This window comes from Mangifera indica, chromosome 10 (assembly GCF_011075055.1).
Source record: "Mangifera indica cultivar Alphonso chromosome 10, CATAS_Mindica_2.1, whole genome shotgun sequence".
Classification (NCBI taxonomy): Eukaryota; Viridiplantae; Streptophyta; class Magnoliopsida; order Sapindales; family Anacardiaceae; genus Mangifera; species Mangifera indica.
The window spans coordinates 6,084,209-6,100,998 of NC_058146.1; the positions used below are offsets into that span (position 1 = coordinate 6,084,209).

Here is a 16,790-nt window from a genome sequence, read left to right on the forward strand (position 1 = left end):
TTTCTCCTACATAAGTATGTTATTGAAATCATTTTACATCACTGGGAAAAATTAAAATAAAAAATCACTTTTAAATGAAATGCTTAACATGACAGATGATGGTGACTATGCTAAATTCCTGTACTGTTCTGCATGGATGCACTATCAACATTTAAAACCTGTTATCCAAAGTATACAATGATTTACTGCAGGTTTTGGAGAGAGATTTGGCAATATTTGGATTCTTTATTGCCTTAGGCAGAAGTACACAGTCCTTTCTATCTGTAAATGGATTTGATGTCATAGACGATCCCCTTGAAGGCTTCATTAGGTAACTTTTGGTATATCACAAGTTTCTTTTCTTTCAGGTCTATTTTGCGTTTTATGGTTTCTGTGTTTGTACTCAGTTTCTGGTTCCTTGATGTAGGTACCTTATTGGAGGCAGTGTGTTATACTATCCTCAACTCTCAACAATAAGTTCTTATCAATTGTATGTGGAGGTCAGCATGTATGGTTATTCCCAACACATAAACGTGCTTCATGTTGAATTTTTGTAACCCATCATGCCTTTCAATTGACAGGTAGTTTGTGAAGTGCTGGATTGGCTTCCTTTCTATAATGGTAACATTGGCACCCCAAGACAGTCCCATGGCCACAAAAGCAAACGAGAAGGTCCCCCTAATGCTGAAGCTATCCCCAAGTATTAGATGTGTGCTCTCATTGGATTCAGAGCTTTATTAAATACAGTAATTGGCTGGAGAACCCTTCAAATGTTAAGGCAGCAAAATTCTTGTCCAGGGGGTAATATAGCTTATTGTTCTCTATTTATAGAATGATGCAGGATCTAATATAAATAAAGTAATTTTAACAATCTTCCATCTTTAATGTCTAGGCATAACAAGTTGACAGACTGCATGAAAGAATTTGGCATGTCAAAGTGAGCTGATTTTTTTTTTTTATATAATTCTCTCTTTTCCTCTTTCTCTCATATGCACATAGATTCACAATTCTTACAGGGATATGATATGGAATCAGTAATAATATTGTCTGAATGTATAAACTGGTCAATGAAATATTGGTTACACATCAATATTTACAACTTGCAAGATTCTTGAAGAGCTGTCAGAATGCTTTACTGTTTGAGGAGGTTTGAATTCAACCAGTATGAAAAAAGCAATATTCTGAGAGTTTGAGGAGAGTCCTAGGAAGATTCTATTAAAGTTGGAATAAGATTCTCAGAGGCAGTATTTTTTAGTTGATAAACTGCTATCGGAGTTTCATGAACCATTTTCGTATTGCAGTGATTTGTTTTTCTTCTTCTTCTTCTTCTTTTTTTAATTCAAGATTTTATATTGTTATTGTTGATTTATTTGAACTCTGTAGTATAGAAAATTTTGTAACCCCATTTTTCTCGTGTTAAATATTTGTCACAATTATAGGAACATTATAATTTTTAAATTGTTAGTGTTTTCAGATAATCCTTACACAGAAAATGTCTTGCAGAAGTGAGATGACAGAGAGCACTGAATCTGGAATCATTCACCAGCTGAGAAAGATTCAGATTCTTTTGATAAGGTTGATCTTTTCCATTAAATATATTTCATTTACAAATCTAGCATATCTAATAGTATTATGTCAATTACTTTGTTATGCCTCTCCTGCTAGATTTTTGCCAAGGGATTTCAAAATACTAGCATTCAAGCTGATCAATTAGTCATCAACTATGCATTATAACCTAATCTTTCAAATATTATTCTTTAAACAAATTTAACAAGTTGTGAAGTTAGCATAGTAATTTAGTGAGATATTGTGTTTCTTTGGCTGGTGAACTATTTGTGGAAGATTTTTCCATCACATTGAAAGGCCAACTTTGCTAAGTAGTTGAAATTGTGGTTTGAACTTGGTTTGCTTTTAGGTTTTTAAATCGCTTCAATAAATTAATCTTTTGAGATTTTGAAGATTTCATGTTAGGAATAATAGTAATTCATAAGCACTTCTAGTAGTAGATAATAATGTAACTGTCTTTTTACTTGGATAAGAGTATGATTACGAAAAAACAACTGGAAAGACACTACCTGTTCTAAATGGGTAGAAGTTAATTGTTGGCTTCTGTGTTGGACTTAGGGATATACATGTAAGCAATAGAATCCTTCACAAGCTAAGCATCATTGCTTTAGCATTTATACTCATGTTGAAAAATGCTCATTTAGCATTTTTCAGTGGGCTGATATTTGAGACCATATGATGCTATTTTTTAAATGCTTAAAAATAAATAAACTATGGTGTTCACTGGGTTTTGTGACTTGGTATTGATTAATTTCCATCAGTAAACAAAATCTTCTGTAATTACTCAGAAACTGTAAGGTTCTGATCAGAAAGTACACTGCATGATTAATGAATTTGATATTAAAATTAAGTACCGGTAATTTAACTCCTCTCAGTTGTATCATTTTACCTATATTTGGAAGCATGACTATAAAGGCTGACTTCATCTGTTTCAAGATTTAACATGTCTCAAAATTTGCCTACTGCAATATGCTCTGTATGGGTGGCCTTTCAATATTGGTGTTTAACCTGTATATGTGGGTTTAGCTTCCTATATGCTAGTCCTGCTATGCCGCCTTTATTCTGATTATGCAGTGTCATTTACATTCAATGTTAGGCATTGGAGAGTGTTGAAGAAGCTCTGATAAGACTTGAAAAATTGCTTCAAGAACTGCATTTGGCAAGTTCTAGTTCTGGAAAAGAGCAACTGAAAGCTGCCTGTTCTGATCTTGAGAAAATAAGAAAACTTAAGAAGGAGACTGAGTTCCTAGAGGCTTCTTTCAGAGCAAAAGTAGCTTCTCTTAAGCAGGCATTAAACACTTTCTTTTATTTACAATCATGCACCAAAAAACATTCTTTATTTGCTTTATTTTTCAGTTGAGACATTCTTTTTTTCTTAAAAATAAATATTGGTTGTACTTCAAAATAATACCCATGATTTGTCTTTTATGTTTATTACTATCAGTAATATGTTTTCAATGAATAAGTATGTTAATCACATACCTGTAGACCAGGAACCATCTAAGTTCAATGCTCTTTGGAAACTTCTGTTCCTATTAATAGTCTGGTTGCTCATATTACTTTTGCTACACTTCTTCAAAGTGTGATCCTAATAAATCCTTGCTGATTAATCATTTTAACATCAAGTAGTAATTCAGCACTCTAGTACTCCCCTGTTCCGAAGAAGTCAGTGAAATAGGAAGCTCTTTGCTGGTTTTTTTTTTTTTTTTGGGGGGGGGGGGGGGGGGGGGGGGAGGAATAAATTTTCCTTATATTCAATATTTTATACTTAGTTAAAAAAAGTGTTACACTGATGTTCCATCCATGGGGCTCATTTATGTATATTCAGTATCTTTTTTGAAATTTGAATATATTTCTTATTGCCATTGATACACTGATCTTCCAGGGAGATGATGACAGTGATTCCCAGTCTTCCAGTAGTGAACAGAAAATATACTTGAAGGGCAAAAAGAGAAGCACTAACATAATGCAAGATTGGGCCAAGAGGTATGAAGTTTCTGTGGTTGCCAACATGCTTAAACCTTCCTGTCGAGGGCATTGTTTGATTATATCACACTGAACTGCTAGTTCTTCTACTTTTTTCTTTTCAGTAAATCTCGTGGATTGTTGAGCTTCTTTATGTGCCTTCCCACCAGGAAGCCTGAGCCTGAATTATCCGTTGTCGATGAATATGTATGCTCTGTCTCCTTAATAAGTCATTTAGCGTTGTTGTCTTTGCAATTATTATTTCAGTATCATATTGTATATCCTTAATTATTTTCAGAAGTCTGTTGCAACTGGATTAGTTAAAATATTGGTAGTATGTAAAGCCACAACATAAAAATTCCTTTCTCTGGAGTTTTCAATGTTTAATCAAATAATAAATGAAACTTCCTTAGAATATTGATGTAGCTTTCATGTATTTTAATGGTCCATCGAATTCTCAGTATTAACTATTTACTCAATTATCAGAAGCAAAATCGATGTATATCTTAACATTTTTCTTTCAGCCTTTGGAAGTTACTTGCCTACTGTTCAGTTCTGCTTTATAAACAGAAAATGGAATACATATTTGTTTCCATATAACCTATGATCCTTAAAGTTTAGATATTATTAGATCCTCTTTCCTGATTAGTAGTTATTGAGCCGAAATTTTCCATTGTGGAGTTACTAATAACCTCAGTTGAATTTGACAAAAGCTCATTCCAAATTTAGTTTTATTAGTTAAGCAAATAAAACATATTTAATGAAGCTTAGTATTATCTGTGTATTGCCTTGACGTGCTTTTATGAGGTTTTATTGGCTACATAAATTTTTCTTCAGTTCATGGGATAATAACATTGATGCTTTAGACCAGACTTTGTTTAACTTTATTTAGTTTAAGAATGTGGAAATTCAAATATAATATTCCTGTTAATAGTTGGTGAGCTTTGTTAAAATTGGTCTGTGCAGGGAAATAAATATATTGGGCTGACAACTTCAAACGTAGGCGTTGCAAACTCAGAGTCCAATGAAATTCGCCGCTTTGAACTTCTAAGACATGAGCTTATTGAACTTGAGAAAAGAGTTCAAAGAAGTGCTGATCAGTCACAAAATGAGGAGGTATATCCAATAATTTGAGAACCAAGTTTTTTCATACATTGTTTTGGTTTTAGTTTTATTGTTAGAGATGTCAGTTTGAATACCATACTATATGAAAAAAGGCAAGAAGCTTATCCTGTGTAAATTTACAATGTGTTATATTCATATTTCTCCTTTCAATTTGTAATATTATGTTATTTTTATATGCATTTCCTTTAATTGTAGTCCTTTTGTGAACTTTAAAGAGAATTTGGCCAAAATGGAATATGTGCATCCTTGTTGTGTCTCTTCTATTGGGATTGAATATTCCTATATGTGTAGGGACATAAACTTTGAGATATCTATACCAAATTGTTGATGCTTTCTAGTGAATTCAATGTTGTCTTGACACCTAGGTAATGCCCTCTTGATTTTGTCTTGGGGATTTCTATTACCAAAAGGTATATATTATTCTAGCTTACTGATGCTTTATTTGAAAAAATCTCTCAGTGGCAAGGGGAGAGGATTTTTTGGTACTTTTAACTTGATATTTTTATAATGTCGGCAACACATTCCAATTGGCTAATTATAATTTTATCTTTTGCAGGATATAAAGGTTCTGAATGATGGTGCTAACCACAGTGATGCAGCTAGAGACACTCAAGTGGTCCAGGTTCAGAAGAAAAAGTATCATTGAAAGATCAATTGACAAACTAAAAGAAGCTAGCACGGTATGAATATCTAACAAATTTCCAGCAGTCAATATCTTTGGCATGTCTAATTGTCTTTTCCAAATTCTAGTACTAAAATACATAATAAATGGGGTAAAAAATCACTTTGCAATTTGAATCTTAGTAAGTTTTTGTATAAAGGTAAGGTTGATAGACAATTTTGGGATATGGAGCATATTTTAAGTGTGAGTGAGAGACTAATTTGAACATCCCTTAATGTTCTTGTTACTTGGGCAAGGTTATGTGTTGAATCTTTGTGATAGGTGAGTCATGTGATTAGTTGCTCTTGAATTTACAATCCATGAGTTTGCAAAAATTCCATCCAAGATTTAATCTAATGGAAATACGAAGCTGACCTGAATGCGCCAATGAACATAACCTGATGGTTGTTCGGTGATCCCAAAAGAGCTCTTAACTTCTCAATCTCATTTGGGGGTGAATCCTCTTTGCTCTGAAGATTTTGCTTCCACATGTTGAGTTGTAGTTAAGTGCATTTGCCTTTGTTTTTTCAGTTGTAGGCCTTTGTTCCCCCATGCTTTGGTAAGAGATTATCCGTGAAGGTCACGAGTGTGTCTGACATTTTTGCAATAGGTGAAGTGATGCACCATAAGATGTCCCTATTGGTGGCTTCAAGACAGTTTGTCTTCATATTGTCAAAGTGTCAATGACAATTCTTGTTCTTGACTATTGTTTTTGGAATTCATAGTTGAGACTTGTAATGATTGGGGTTGGAGAATGATTCATTTTCTACTCTCCTTTGTATGAACTATGGAGAAAATTTCATAAAGATGGGAATTCCTTGGCAAGATTTTGAACTCATTTGGTCGAATTCAAATATTGAGGCCTGCAAAAAAATCATAAACGCGATCCTTTTCAATAAGTTTTTTTAGGATTACTACATCTTTAGGAGACTTTTTTACTATTTTGAGTTCTTAACATAGGGGTTTTAGCGTATAAGCATATTTTGTGGCTATCTTGTTTCTCTGCTTTGCTCCCCAGTCTTGATTTTTGTTTTGTTCACTTGGATTGTTTCAAGAGCTTTCAAAAACATGTATGTTGAACGGTCTCTGGTAGGAACCAATTCTTATTCAACAAAAACATAGAATAAAAAACACAAAATATACAATAGAATAAAACTATCTCATTAATCAAAAGATTACAAGGATAAACCGAACAATTCGAGGAGTTTGGGACTTCCAATTCTGGATAGTTCAAAGAGTCCGGGACCTCCCATTTTCGGTCATTCAAGGTGTCGGAGACCTCCCTGAATTAGCTAAGTGGGACCTCTAATTTTCTTTTGATTATAAAGAAGAATTTGGGACCTCTAATTTTCTTACCATTTGAGGCACTGGAGGCCTCCCACAATCAACCAAGATTGACTATTCAAATTATCAAAGCCTAATACATTTTTCCTTCCCCTCCCTTTTAAAACCTACACACTCTATTTATAATAAAACTAGCCTATGGATTGAGGACAGGTGTCTCAATCCTAACAATCTCCTATATAGCTTTTGTGCTGGATAAGAACATACATGTATCATTGATCTCTGGTGTCATTGAATTCCGCAGCCAAACCATAATCATTGAGGCTTCCTCATCCCAAGCATTAAAGAACGGATCTCCCCTTTTGGTCCAATTTTCAGAAGATGACTTAGCTTGCCTCTGTCTTTCAGGATAGTGTAAACAAGTTGTGGTCATTTCATATAATTCTTCCCCCTCAATCGGTACACTAATTGAATTTGGTGCAGGTTTCCATTAGATTGTCATAGTTGCACTTCCCAAAAATGTGCAGTAGTAAGTGATTCAATAGCCTTAGACATTGGAAGTTTATATGAATTTATAATTCCCTTCCTGCCCTCTGAAAAGAAGCCAACAAATAACCGACAAGAAGAAACTTTTCAGCTGAAACTGGTCTTGAAAAACTGACAAGTCGTTTAGCACAGAAACTGTGCTTCTGAAAAATGACACATCGGTTAGGCTTGGTGGTTGAGTCTTCTCCTGGAAAAAATACACATTGGTTGGGTTTTCCTCTTCACAAAAGAAATTGACATGTCTAGATTTTCTTCTTCTAGAAATTCTGACAAAAGCACAGTGTGTCTCTTCATGATCCCCCACAATGCGAACCATATGATCAGGTGTCATAAGGGTCCAGCAATCACCACGACGTGCCAAATGGTGACAGACAGCGACAGGAAGTCAGGTGGCAACAGACACTGATGACAAGTTGGGTAGTGACAGACAGTGACGATGTGTCATGACAATGAAGGCCACCACAGAGCAACCGGGATCAGCTACAGCTACAGCCATGACAGCCATAGCAGTGAGAAACAATCAATGGCAATGACGGCACACTGAGAAAAGGAAAACAGTTTCCTAGAGCATTGATACCATATTGAAACAGAAATAAATAGATTGTTGAGACAGAAATAGATAAATTGAAGAGATGAATTAGAGAAAAACTGCCTCTTTTTTTATATTATGAACACAACTTCTAGGGCTGAATTTATACCACTGCTGATTGTGATATGAATTTGAACCAATGACCCTGGAATGACATCGTCGGCAACGGCTATTGTTACAACATAAGAAACAAAGTAACAACCAAATCCCTTGATTAGGGTTTCCACTCATATCTTTGCTAAAATAAATTTGCAGAACCCCTAAAAGGGCACTTTCTCTGATGTTTGCTGATAATTATTCTTTAAGTTGATATCTGAATTTAGAGTTTTCTGGTTCTTTACCTTTATTGCTTATTCTAAGAGGTGTTATGTCGTGAATTAATGAGCAGGATGTCTGGCAAGGAACTCAGCTTCTGGCTATTGATGTTGCTGCTGCCATGGGGTTGCTTAGGAGGGCACTGGTTGGAGATGAATTAACAGACAAAGAAAAGAAAGCTCTCCGGCGAACTCTCACTGACTTAGCATCTGTAGTACCTATTGGTCTTTTAATGCTTCTGCCTGTAAGTTAAATTCCTTTTCTCATTATTGATCTTCTGCTTATAGTCATTCATCTTCCTCAAATTCTCTTTAGTTGCTGTATCATGATTACATGAGTTTATTTACTTTTCTGTTCATATTGAATCAATAACCGTCTTTGATACATTAATTTGAGTATCGGTGGTAACACTGTTCTATTACGTACCTCCTGGGGTTCTTAGATGAGGTGCTTAAGTCTTAAATTTAGGAAGTTGAAGTATCTAACAGAATTTTGGTCTTAAAATTTTGGAAGTTGAAGTGTCTAACAGAATTTTGATCTTAAAATTTTGGAAGTTGAAGTGTCAACAGAATTTTGAACACCTGAAAGGAACATATAGACAAGTTTCATTCTAGTGGGTCTGTAGGTTCTTGATGATTTTACACATTTGGAGTAGCTTATCTTAACGCTGTGTACCACATCCTGGCCTTTTGGTACATTAATTTTAGGTCCATTGCAGTAACAGGCCCTGTTATAGGTTGCTGAATTGCTGGGCACATTAGTTTCTTGCTAACAAAAAAGCAGTGAAATAGTAGGAAAGAATGGTGTGCTATCTATGCATAGATATTTAAGTCTCTTTGATTAAGGGAAATATTATTTATACAGTCGCTTCACCTTTGATCATTGTGATGATGACAATCTGAAGGATAGGTTTTGTGCCACAGGTTACTGCAGTTGGTCATGCAGCCATGTTGGCTGCTATTCAGAGATATGTGCCAGCTTTGGTATGTGTTTTTCGCTGTAGCATTTATTTTTGTTGAAATAGATCTTCAGACTTCAAATCAGCACAAATCACAAAGCCAATTGTGTTGTTCATAACAGATACCTTCCACCTATGGACCAGAAAGGCTAGATCTCTTGAGGCAGCTTGAGAAAGTTAAGGAAATGGAAACCAGTGAAGTGGACCCTGATGAAAATGTGGGTGAACTAATCTGAGTAGCACTGGCACAATTTGTTAAAATACATCCCTAAAAAATTTGAATCCAGATCTCAAAGTGAGGTAATATTTTTGCCCAGGTAAAATCACTTTCTTCTGAATTCCATGGATAATAGGTAAGCATAGAGAAGCTCATTCCATGTGTCTGGCACTCCAGGTAGGCACCAATGGCTGCAGTCTTGGGGAGCACCAGCAGGGGTGCCTGGCTCACGATGGGATGAGGGGTGTCCGTCACTCCTGAACTCTGTCAGATATGTAATGTTTAATAACTGAACCTTCCTGTTTTTGTTTTTCATCTGCTTGATTACGTTTGAAATGAAACGGTTGTTGAGGGGCTCAACTCCAAGTCTTGTGGTGATTGTTTCTGGTTTTCTGTCTCTATCACAAAAACCTCCTTTATTCCATGCTCCATTCCTGCAAAGGTCATATGTAAAGCTAATTCTGGCTGTTCTTGCAGACATTCATGTACCCTCTTAGATTGAATACTCAAAAAGAGGTAAAAACATATTTTTATCCTAAAGTCTACTTAGAGCAATTTACTTTTATGTTCAGTAATGCTAACTAAAATGTACAGAAGTTTAATGCTTGCCTGTAATGTACTGGAGAGTAGCTTCTAAAGAAAGTGTGACTTCTTTCTTGATCTAGGTTCTTTATTAACCAAGACTTTAGGGTTTGCAGAGACCTTCGAAATGCTTCCATCACATCCATGGTCATATTTATCTTCCCTCCTTCCTGAAAATAGATGCCCCTAAGGACACAACATACCTTTAATTTCCTGTAAGACAGTTAAGAGCTAGAAAATTTATGTGAGGGAAATTATAGTTCATACATCTTTGAAGTTTTATCTTCATTCCACCAATGTCCATCGTTGAATATTAGGATATCTGCTCCGATCCATTTTTTGGAAAACCAATGTAACTCGTCAACTCTAATTGTCCTTAGAACTTCCTGTGACGAGTTCTGTGGTGGGCGACCGATGACAACGAGGAAAGGTACTCTGTAATATTCAACTGTCATGTTGTATTCATAAAAACGCATAGAGAGAAAGCCCTTGTGTTTAGTTATGGGTTTTCCATTTTCCTCATATATTGTGGACTTGTTAGGAACCGCTTGAGCAAGCATGCACACGAAGGACTGCCACTGGTTTCTCCCAATTGAATCACCGGCAAACACTATCCGACCATTCCGGATCCGTTCCAAAAGATCACCTGCATTGAATCTGGGATTTGCAGGAACAATTAGTTCAATGACAAGAGATTAACAAAAGAGAGAAAGTAAAGCTGGTTAAGTTTATAGGCAGATGTGGTTATTTTATGGTTAAAACTTTGGCACGCGGCTCCCAAGTCAACAAACTTAAATCACAAGGAATAGTTGTCTAATTGGTGTCTAGACCAGAGTAATGATATAAAGAATTGTTTATTTGGCCATAAATAAGCACGGTAACAGAGATATCTCAGCACCCAGCCGACAACTCATGAATTCATTAGCCTGCCCTCCACTGTAGGGCAGAGTTGACAATATTGATCAACTGGCATACCTCTCTATGAATACACCAAATAGAGATAATAATTCAATTTACGAAATTGGGTCTTCAACCTATCCCTCTCTGAATCTAAGAGGGATTTTTTAATAAAGATATAAATAAGATGGTTAAAATCTCTATATGAGATGAAAACAGAGATAAATATATCTTCGGTTTGTCTTTTTTCAAACTTATCCCCACCCTCCCTAGCCTTAAACCATTAGGTATGGTACATTTATATCTATTATTTTTCTATTATATCTCTATCCAACCCATGACAAAAACTTGAAACATGAGGATTGAAATAGAGGTGTGCATGCATACCATAACCATGCATCAGATACCTTGGAAGATCACAGCCGTGTGGTTGCCATCGCCATTTAAGGTATTCTCCATCTTCCCGGCCATTCTGACGGCATCTAAAACCGGGATCCAGAAATGGGCAGTTTTCGTTGTACGATTGAAGACGGTAATAGTCATCACGAACCCATCTCCCATATGAGTAATCACAAACTCCTGCCAATGGTTTTTTATTGTTTGGTAAAATTTGAGGCCACAAACTAAAACGAAAAACAGTCTCCGGCTCGATTTCAAAAGAGCCTAATATAATTAAAATAACAGCCGACGAACTTAAGAGTAAAAAAAGGGCTAGAGTATGTTTAAATTTCGACTTAAGTATGAAGGAAAAAGAGTGGAAGTTCCTCTCAAATATGGACTCATTCGAGTTAGAGGGAGGAAGATCCATAAGAAAAGGATGAATATGAATGAGAATGAAAGAGAGGAGTTGATGGAGAAGATTAATGGCTAAGGATTTGCCTTCTAAATATAGAGATTGACTTTAAATTTTTGGTAAATTAATCAGCAAATCTAAATCATGATTAATTAATTAAACGTTTTAAGAGACTACGTGCATGGCATGTTTTTAACTTCCATATTAGACAATTGTTCGCACCCCTCAAGTTTGGGAGTATTACCTCGCGGTCCTGTAATTTAAAACATTACGATAGAACCACTGATTCTAATATGCCTTTACTTTAGACCACAAGCTCTAGGTGGATGAAATCAATTATATTACCCTTAAGGGATAGTTTGAGTGATAAAAATATGAGATTCCAAGTAGGGGAGTGAGAGTTTAAATTTATTTCGACAATATTTTAAAATTAAATTTTTAACTTATTTGATACAATAATTATGGGATTAGTCATTGAACTCTAGATTTTATTTATTTGATATAGTCAATTCAATCTCAAAAGGATGGTTTAAATCAAGTAAAGTTTTCATGTTACAAAAAAAAATTAATTTTATCTTTCACGGTTTTTTTTACCCTTATAACAAAATGTTTAATTAAAGAGCAATACTATGTGTACCCACTTTGGGTATACAAATGTATGCACATTCATATGTGTCATCATATGATTGGTTATTATTTTATTCTTAATTCAAAATCATTCAATCACATGATGACACATATAAATATGTATATATTTGTGTACCTAAAGTGGGTACACATAGTTTTATTGTTAATTAAATAACAAATACTTTGACCAATAAAATTATACGTATATTTTTTTGTTTATATAATGATTTATCATTTGTATATCTAAATTATGTATAATATATATATATATATAGTCGCCCTTACTTTGACGCCAAAATCCTAACAAAAAAGGGTTTTTTTTAATTTTCACTATAACTACCGAGGCTTTATTTTTAAGTCTACTTTAGGGGCAATATTGATATTAACCATTGTTTCAATTAAAGAGATGAAGCTTCTGCTCACTTGTCGTTTCATGCATAATTAATTTATTTTGTTATTTCTTTTCCAGTGGTCTGTAAGTACAACTTTTTTATATTATTTTTAAACAGTCAACACCCATTGATTATGATTATAATTGCATAAGATTAACATAATCAAATCTTGTTTAATCTAAGATTTTCTTTAATTACTTTATTTCATGAGATTAAGAGTTGACTTCTAGTTTATTTGAGGGAATTTTATGATATAGCATGAAAAACACATATGATGCTTTACTTGTTTAAACTTTTGCATTTAAACAAAAAATAAATAAATCTGTTTTTAAAATTATATTTCCTAAAACCCAATAATAAGCTTATACAAATATACACATATATGATGTATCATTATATGATTTGATATTACTTTATTCTTAATTTTAAATTATTTAATTACTTGATAATACATATTAAATATGTACTAAATTATGTATTTAAAAAAATACATATAATTTTATTGATTCAATTAAAAATTAATAAATTAAAGGTTTTTAGAAGTAATTAATTACCTATCATAACTATAAATAATCCCCTCTGTCATATAATAACACCCATTAAAATGGTATTAAGAGATCAAAAAATTAATACTCTCCAGCATTTCTTTCACTGTTAAATTAATTAATACGAGAATTTCTTTATCCTCAATTTTCCACAAATAAATAAATGTATGCATAATCTATTTAAACAGTAAAATCTGACCAAAACCCTTAAAAATTACGATTTAGTTTAATTTGTAAAATAATTTGATTTGAGTAGATAAATTTTTGAAAAATAGTTTTCAATTTGGATTATAGTTTAAACGATTTTCAACTCAAACTAAATTATAAATTATATTTTTTAAAATATATATATAATTATATTTGACAAAAAATTTTAATAAATAATTAGATGTATAATTTATTTTTTAATATTTATTTTAATATTTTTTATATATTATATATATATATATTATATTTATTTTATACGTTTATATTATATTATAGAAAAATATAATTTTATTAATTTTATTAAATAATTATATTAATAAATGAGTAATTTCAATAAATTCAAATATTAATCTGAATCATATTTTTTAGTTAAATTTTAAAATTTTTAAAATTATTTTTTTAAGTTTAATTTAAAAATCGCAAACTGTACTAATGCCCCCTCTCTGAAATAGACGAATATAGGATGTAATCACTAGTGTAATTTTAATCAAATTTCCAACCTGTATTATCTTATAATTTCTTTATTACCTGTAACTTAATATTTTAAATCATTTCATTATTATTTTCATTGTATTTTTTTTATTGTAATTAATTTTAAATCCTCAAAATACAACAAAATATTTTAATTATATATGAAAATACCCCATATATAGAGTTTTCACCTTAGGCTAAAATTTCCATCTCATACGGGGTGGTTTGAAAGAGCCTAATTTGGGTGTGTACGATCTAATTTAACATAATTTAAGTTTTTTAAAAATTAAATTAAAATTAAAATTTTAAAAATTTTTAAACGAAATTTAAAAAAATATAATTTTATATAGTTTAGAGTACCATTTAAAATTATTAAAATTATTTATTTCTAAATATATATTATTTAATAAAATTAAAATTTTTTAGAATATAATATAAATAAATAAAATAAATATAAATAAATCAAATTATACAATTAATTATTTATACGATAATTGTATCAAATATATATAAGATTTGGTTTAGTTTAAAAATTATCTAAACTAAAAAAATTGATTTAAAAAAATTTTAATATAAACTAAACCAAATGAAATTATAATTTTTAAAAATTTTAACCAATTTTATAATTTGAATTAAATTATGCATACTTCGTCACTTCCATATAAAAGTTGTAATATAGTTGGAGCTCTATATTTAGGGTTGAATTCGAATCGAACCCATTTAAACTCTAGTTTAAACTTGGTTCGAATGAGTTCGAAACGAGTCAACCCTATACAAGCTCACTCTAGCTCAAACTATTTGTCAAATTTGTCAATTAATAACAAAATAGTTAAAAACTCAAGCTCAAAACAAGTCAAACCGAATTCAAGCCAAGTTCAGACTTAGCTTCCATAAGCTTAAGCTCGAACTTGAGTTTTACTATATATAAACCAAACCGGGTACGAATCCAATCCTGTATACTTAAGAAAATATTTTTTTTTAAAACTGTGTATAAATTTAATAATTGAATGTTTAGACATCATTCAGCCAAATCGCTATTGTGGCTGGGTGCTGCTCTCAAAAACCAAAATGGTATTGTGGTCGTATCCGCCGACGCCGAAGCAATTAGCGACGACTGCCGTACTCTTCATCACTGGTGCTTCACTCTTTGGCGCCGGAGCTTACCTCTCATTCCTCAACATAGCTCCACAACAAGCTCGTGCCAAAGCTCGTAGAGACTTCATCAAAGATCGCCTTAGAAAGCGTCTAGATGACTAGCAACACCAATCCCTAATTTCTGGTTCTTCTCTTTTGAATTGTGTCAATTCGCGACTGAAAAATGAATTTGTTTATGTTGGAAAGTTTATGTAAAAGAATATAAGCTAATTGTTTGTTATTTTAAATTTCTGATTAGCGAAGATTTTTACCCAAATTTTAGCAGAAAATTAGGTTTGATTACTTTTGGTTTGTGTAATTATAACGATATCTTGAATTTTCTATATTGGTGAAATTTATATTGAAAGTTTTGGGCTTGTAATTGTCTCTTATTAATATGAATCCAATTGTAGTTTCTTTGTTAGTATTAATTTTTATTTTTATTTATATATATATAACACTGCAGTCTTTAAAATAATGTGGCATTTATATATTTAGAAAATTTATTTATGAGAATCTTAACTGTTGATCAAGTTCTACTTTTTTATGTTCTAATAAATGGTTAGGGGATGTGGAAGTTAGTTGAGGAACTATGAATTTTATATGTGCTTGTGAGTTGTGAAATTTGGTTTGTGAGTCTGGTTTGTTCATGATTGTAAGCATTGATATATTCATTATAGTGAGAGAATTTGGGATTCGTTTGGAAGTCTAGCAACAATTAGTTTGGAGATGGACTAATTTGCTCATGAAGGCGATCGTAGATGAATATAGCCATTTTGTGTTTGACTGGGGTCAATTATGGGTAAAGAACTAATGAAAATGAATGTTGAGGCAGGATTAATTCAATTGGTAGGATTCATTTGTAGCATGCTTTATTTGGATTATATAGTAAAATAGGAATCATAAAATTCCGTCCTTGATTAATTTTGATACTGACTGGTAACATATGACAGATCTCTAAAACAGAAACTTGAAAACTTTATTTTTGATGACCATGTTCTACTGATTAGCTTGTGACTAGATCGGCTTGTGGAGCTGATGCCTTTATGTCCCACTTGTTATTTAATTAATATTCCTTGTTTTGGATTTGCCTGGTAAAACCCCGATCTTGAGAAACTGGAGCACCAATAGAATGCTCTAAAAGTGATGAGTCTATCTAGTTTTTAGCAAAGAGAACTTAGAAGAGGTGACTTTTTCTTTTCACATAGTCTTGTTTGAGGAAAGAGCTTTCCACAATTATTTTCACAGCTATTTTTAAGTGAGATGTATTCTTCAGAGGCATGGGGCCTTGGTTTCTTTATGCACTTTAACTAGGAGAAAGGAAAGACACCATTGATGGTGTCGTTGCTGCAAGTAACTGGTCAATAGTCCTAGAATCTTTGTAGTAAGTTCTGAATTTTCTAAGGCTTCGATCTTTGAAATTTTAGACTCCACAGTGGAAGATAATTTCCTTTCAATTGTGCAGTCTGTACTCCTTATAGCTTCAGAAGAACCAGAAAGGGAGTGTTTTTTATTCCTCTTAATTACCTTATGTGTAATGGAATTAGTTCTGATGTAGCAGAATAGTTCATATTTTTGCTCTAAATCATATGTAAAGTTTAGCACATACTTCATATATACATCTATCATGCTACTTTTCCTGTTTCATTTTGCTTTCTATGCAGTACATGAAGAGAGAAGTAAGTTTGATAATATTCAAAACTTTTCCATTTCTGTTGGTAAGATATAGAACTTCTCTGTTCTATTTTGGATTCCATCAAATTGAAATTGTTTACTGTTTTTCTTGGCCGGGTTTAATCAAGCTTTTTTACATCATTTATTTTTCTCCTGCAACTCCATCATGGTACCACGGTTCTGTTAACTTCATATGCACCACTTCTAGCTGAAGGGAGCCAGAACAGCTTCATCTTGGCTGAAAATATAAGACTTGCTTACGA

At 32.7% G+C, this 16,790-nt stretch overlaps 2 protein-coding genes and 2 pseudogenes across 2 annotated transcripts; 3 read left to right on the top strand and 1 right to left on the bottom strand.

The window, feature by feature from the left end:
- The window catches only part of LOC123227855, a 3,181-nt pseudogene extending 3,026 nt beyond the window's left edge, over window positions 1–155 (top strand).
- Window positions 156–9,745, top strand: LOC123227000 (annotated as a pseudogene).
- Window positions 8,850–11,537, bottom strand: LOC123226999 (protein trichome birefringence-like 8). The gene is made up of 4 exons (XM_044651601.1): window positions 11,092–11,537; window positions 10,055–10,444; window positions 9,815–9,973; window positions 8,850–9,639 (listed from the first exon to the last, which is right to left on the bottom strand). Exons 1-4 carry the CDS (start codon window positions 11,490–11,492, stop codon window positions 9,312–9,314), a joined length of 1,278 nt encoding a protein of 425 aa, XP_044507536.1. The 5' UTR covers window positions 11,493–11,537; the 3' UTR covers window positions 8,850–9,311.
- Window positions 11,538–14,714: 3,177 nt separating this feature from the next.
- Window positions 14,715–15,235, top strand: LOC123227001. The gene has a single exon (XM_044651602.1). It carries the CDS (start codon window positions 14,788–14,790, stop codon window positions 14,974–14,976), a length of 189 nt encoding a protein of 62 aa, XP_044507537.1. The 5' UTR covers window positions 14,715–14,787; the 3' UTR covers window positions 14,977–15,235.
- The last annotated feature ends 1,555 nt before the right edge of the window (window positions 15,236–16,790 follow it).

Excerpts from the sequence above, each read along its gene's own strand:
- LOC123227001 (XM_044651602.1), top strand. The coding sequence starts at position 14,788 with ATGGTATTGTGGTCGTATCCGCCGACGCCGAAGCAATTAGCGACGACT.
- LOC123226999 (XM_044651601.1), bottom strand. The coding sequence starts at position 11,492 with ATGGATCTTCCTCCCTCTAACTCGAATGAGTCCATATTTGAGAGGAAC. Across the intron at positions 10,445-11,091 it reads CACGGCTGTGATCTTCCAAG|ATTCAATGCAGGTGATCTTT; the intron begins GTATCTGATGCA and ends TGCAAATCCCAG. Across the intron at positions 9,974-10,054 it reads GAAGATAAAACTTCAAAGAT|GGGCATCTATTTTCAGGAAG; the intron begins GTATGAACTATA and ends TTGTGTCCTTAG.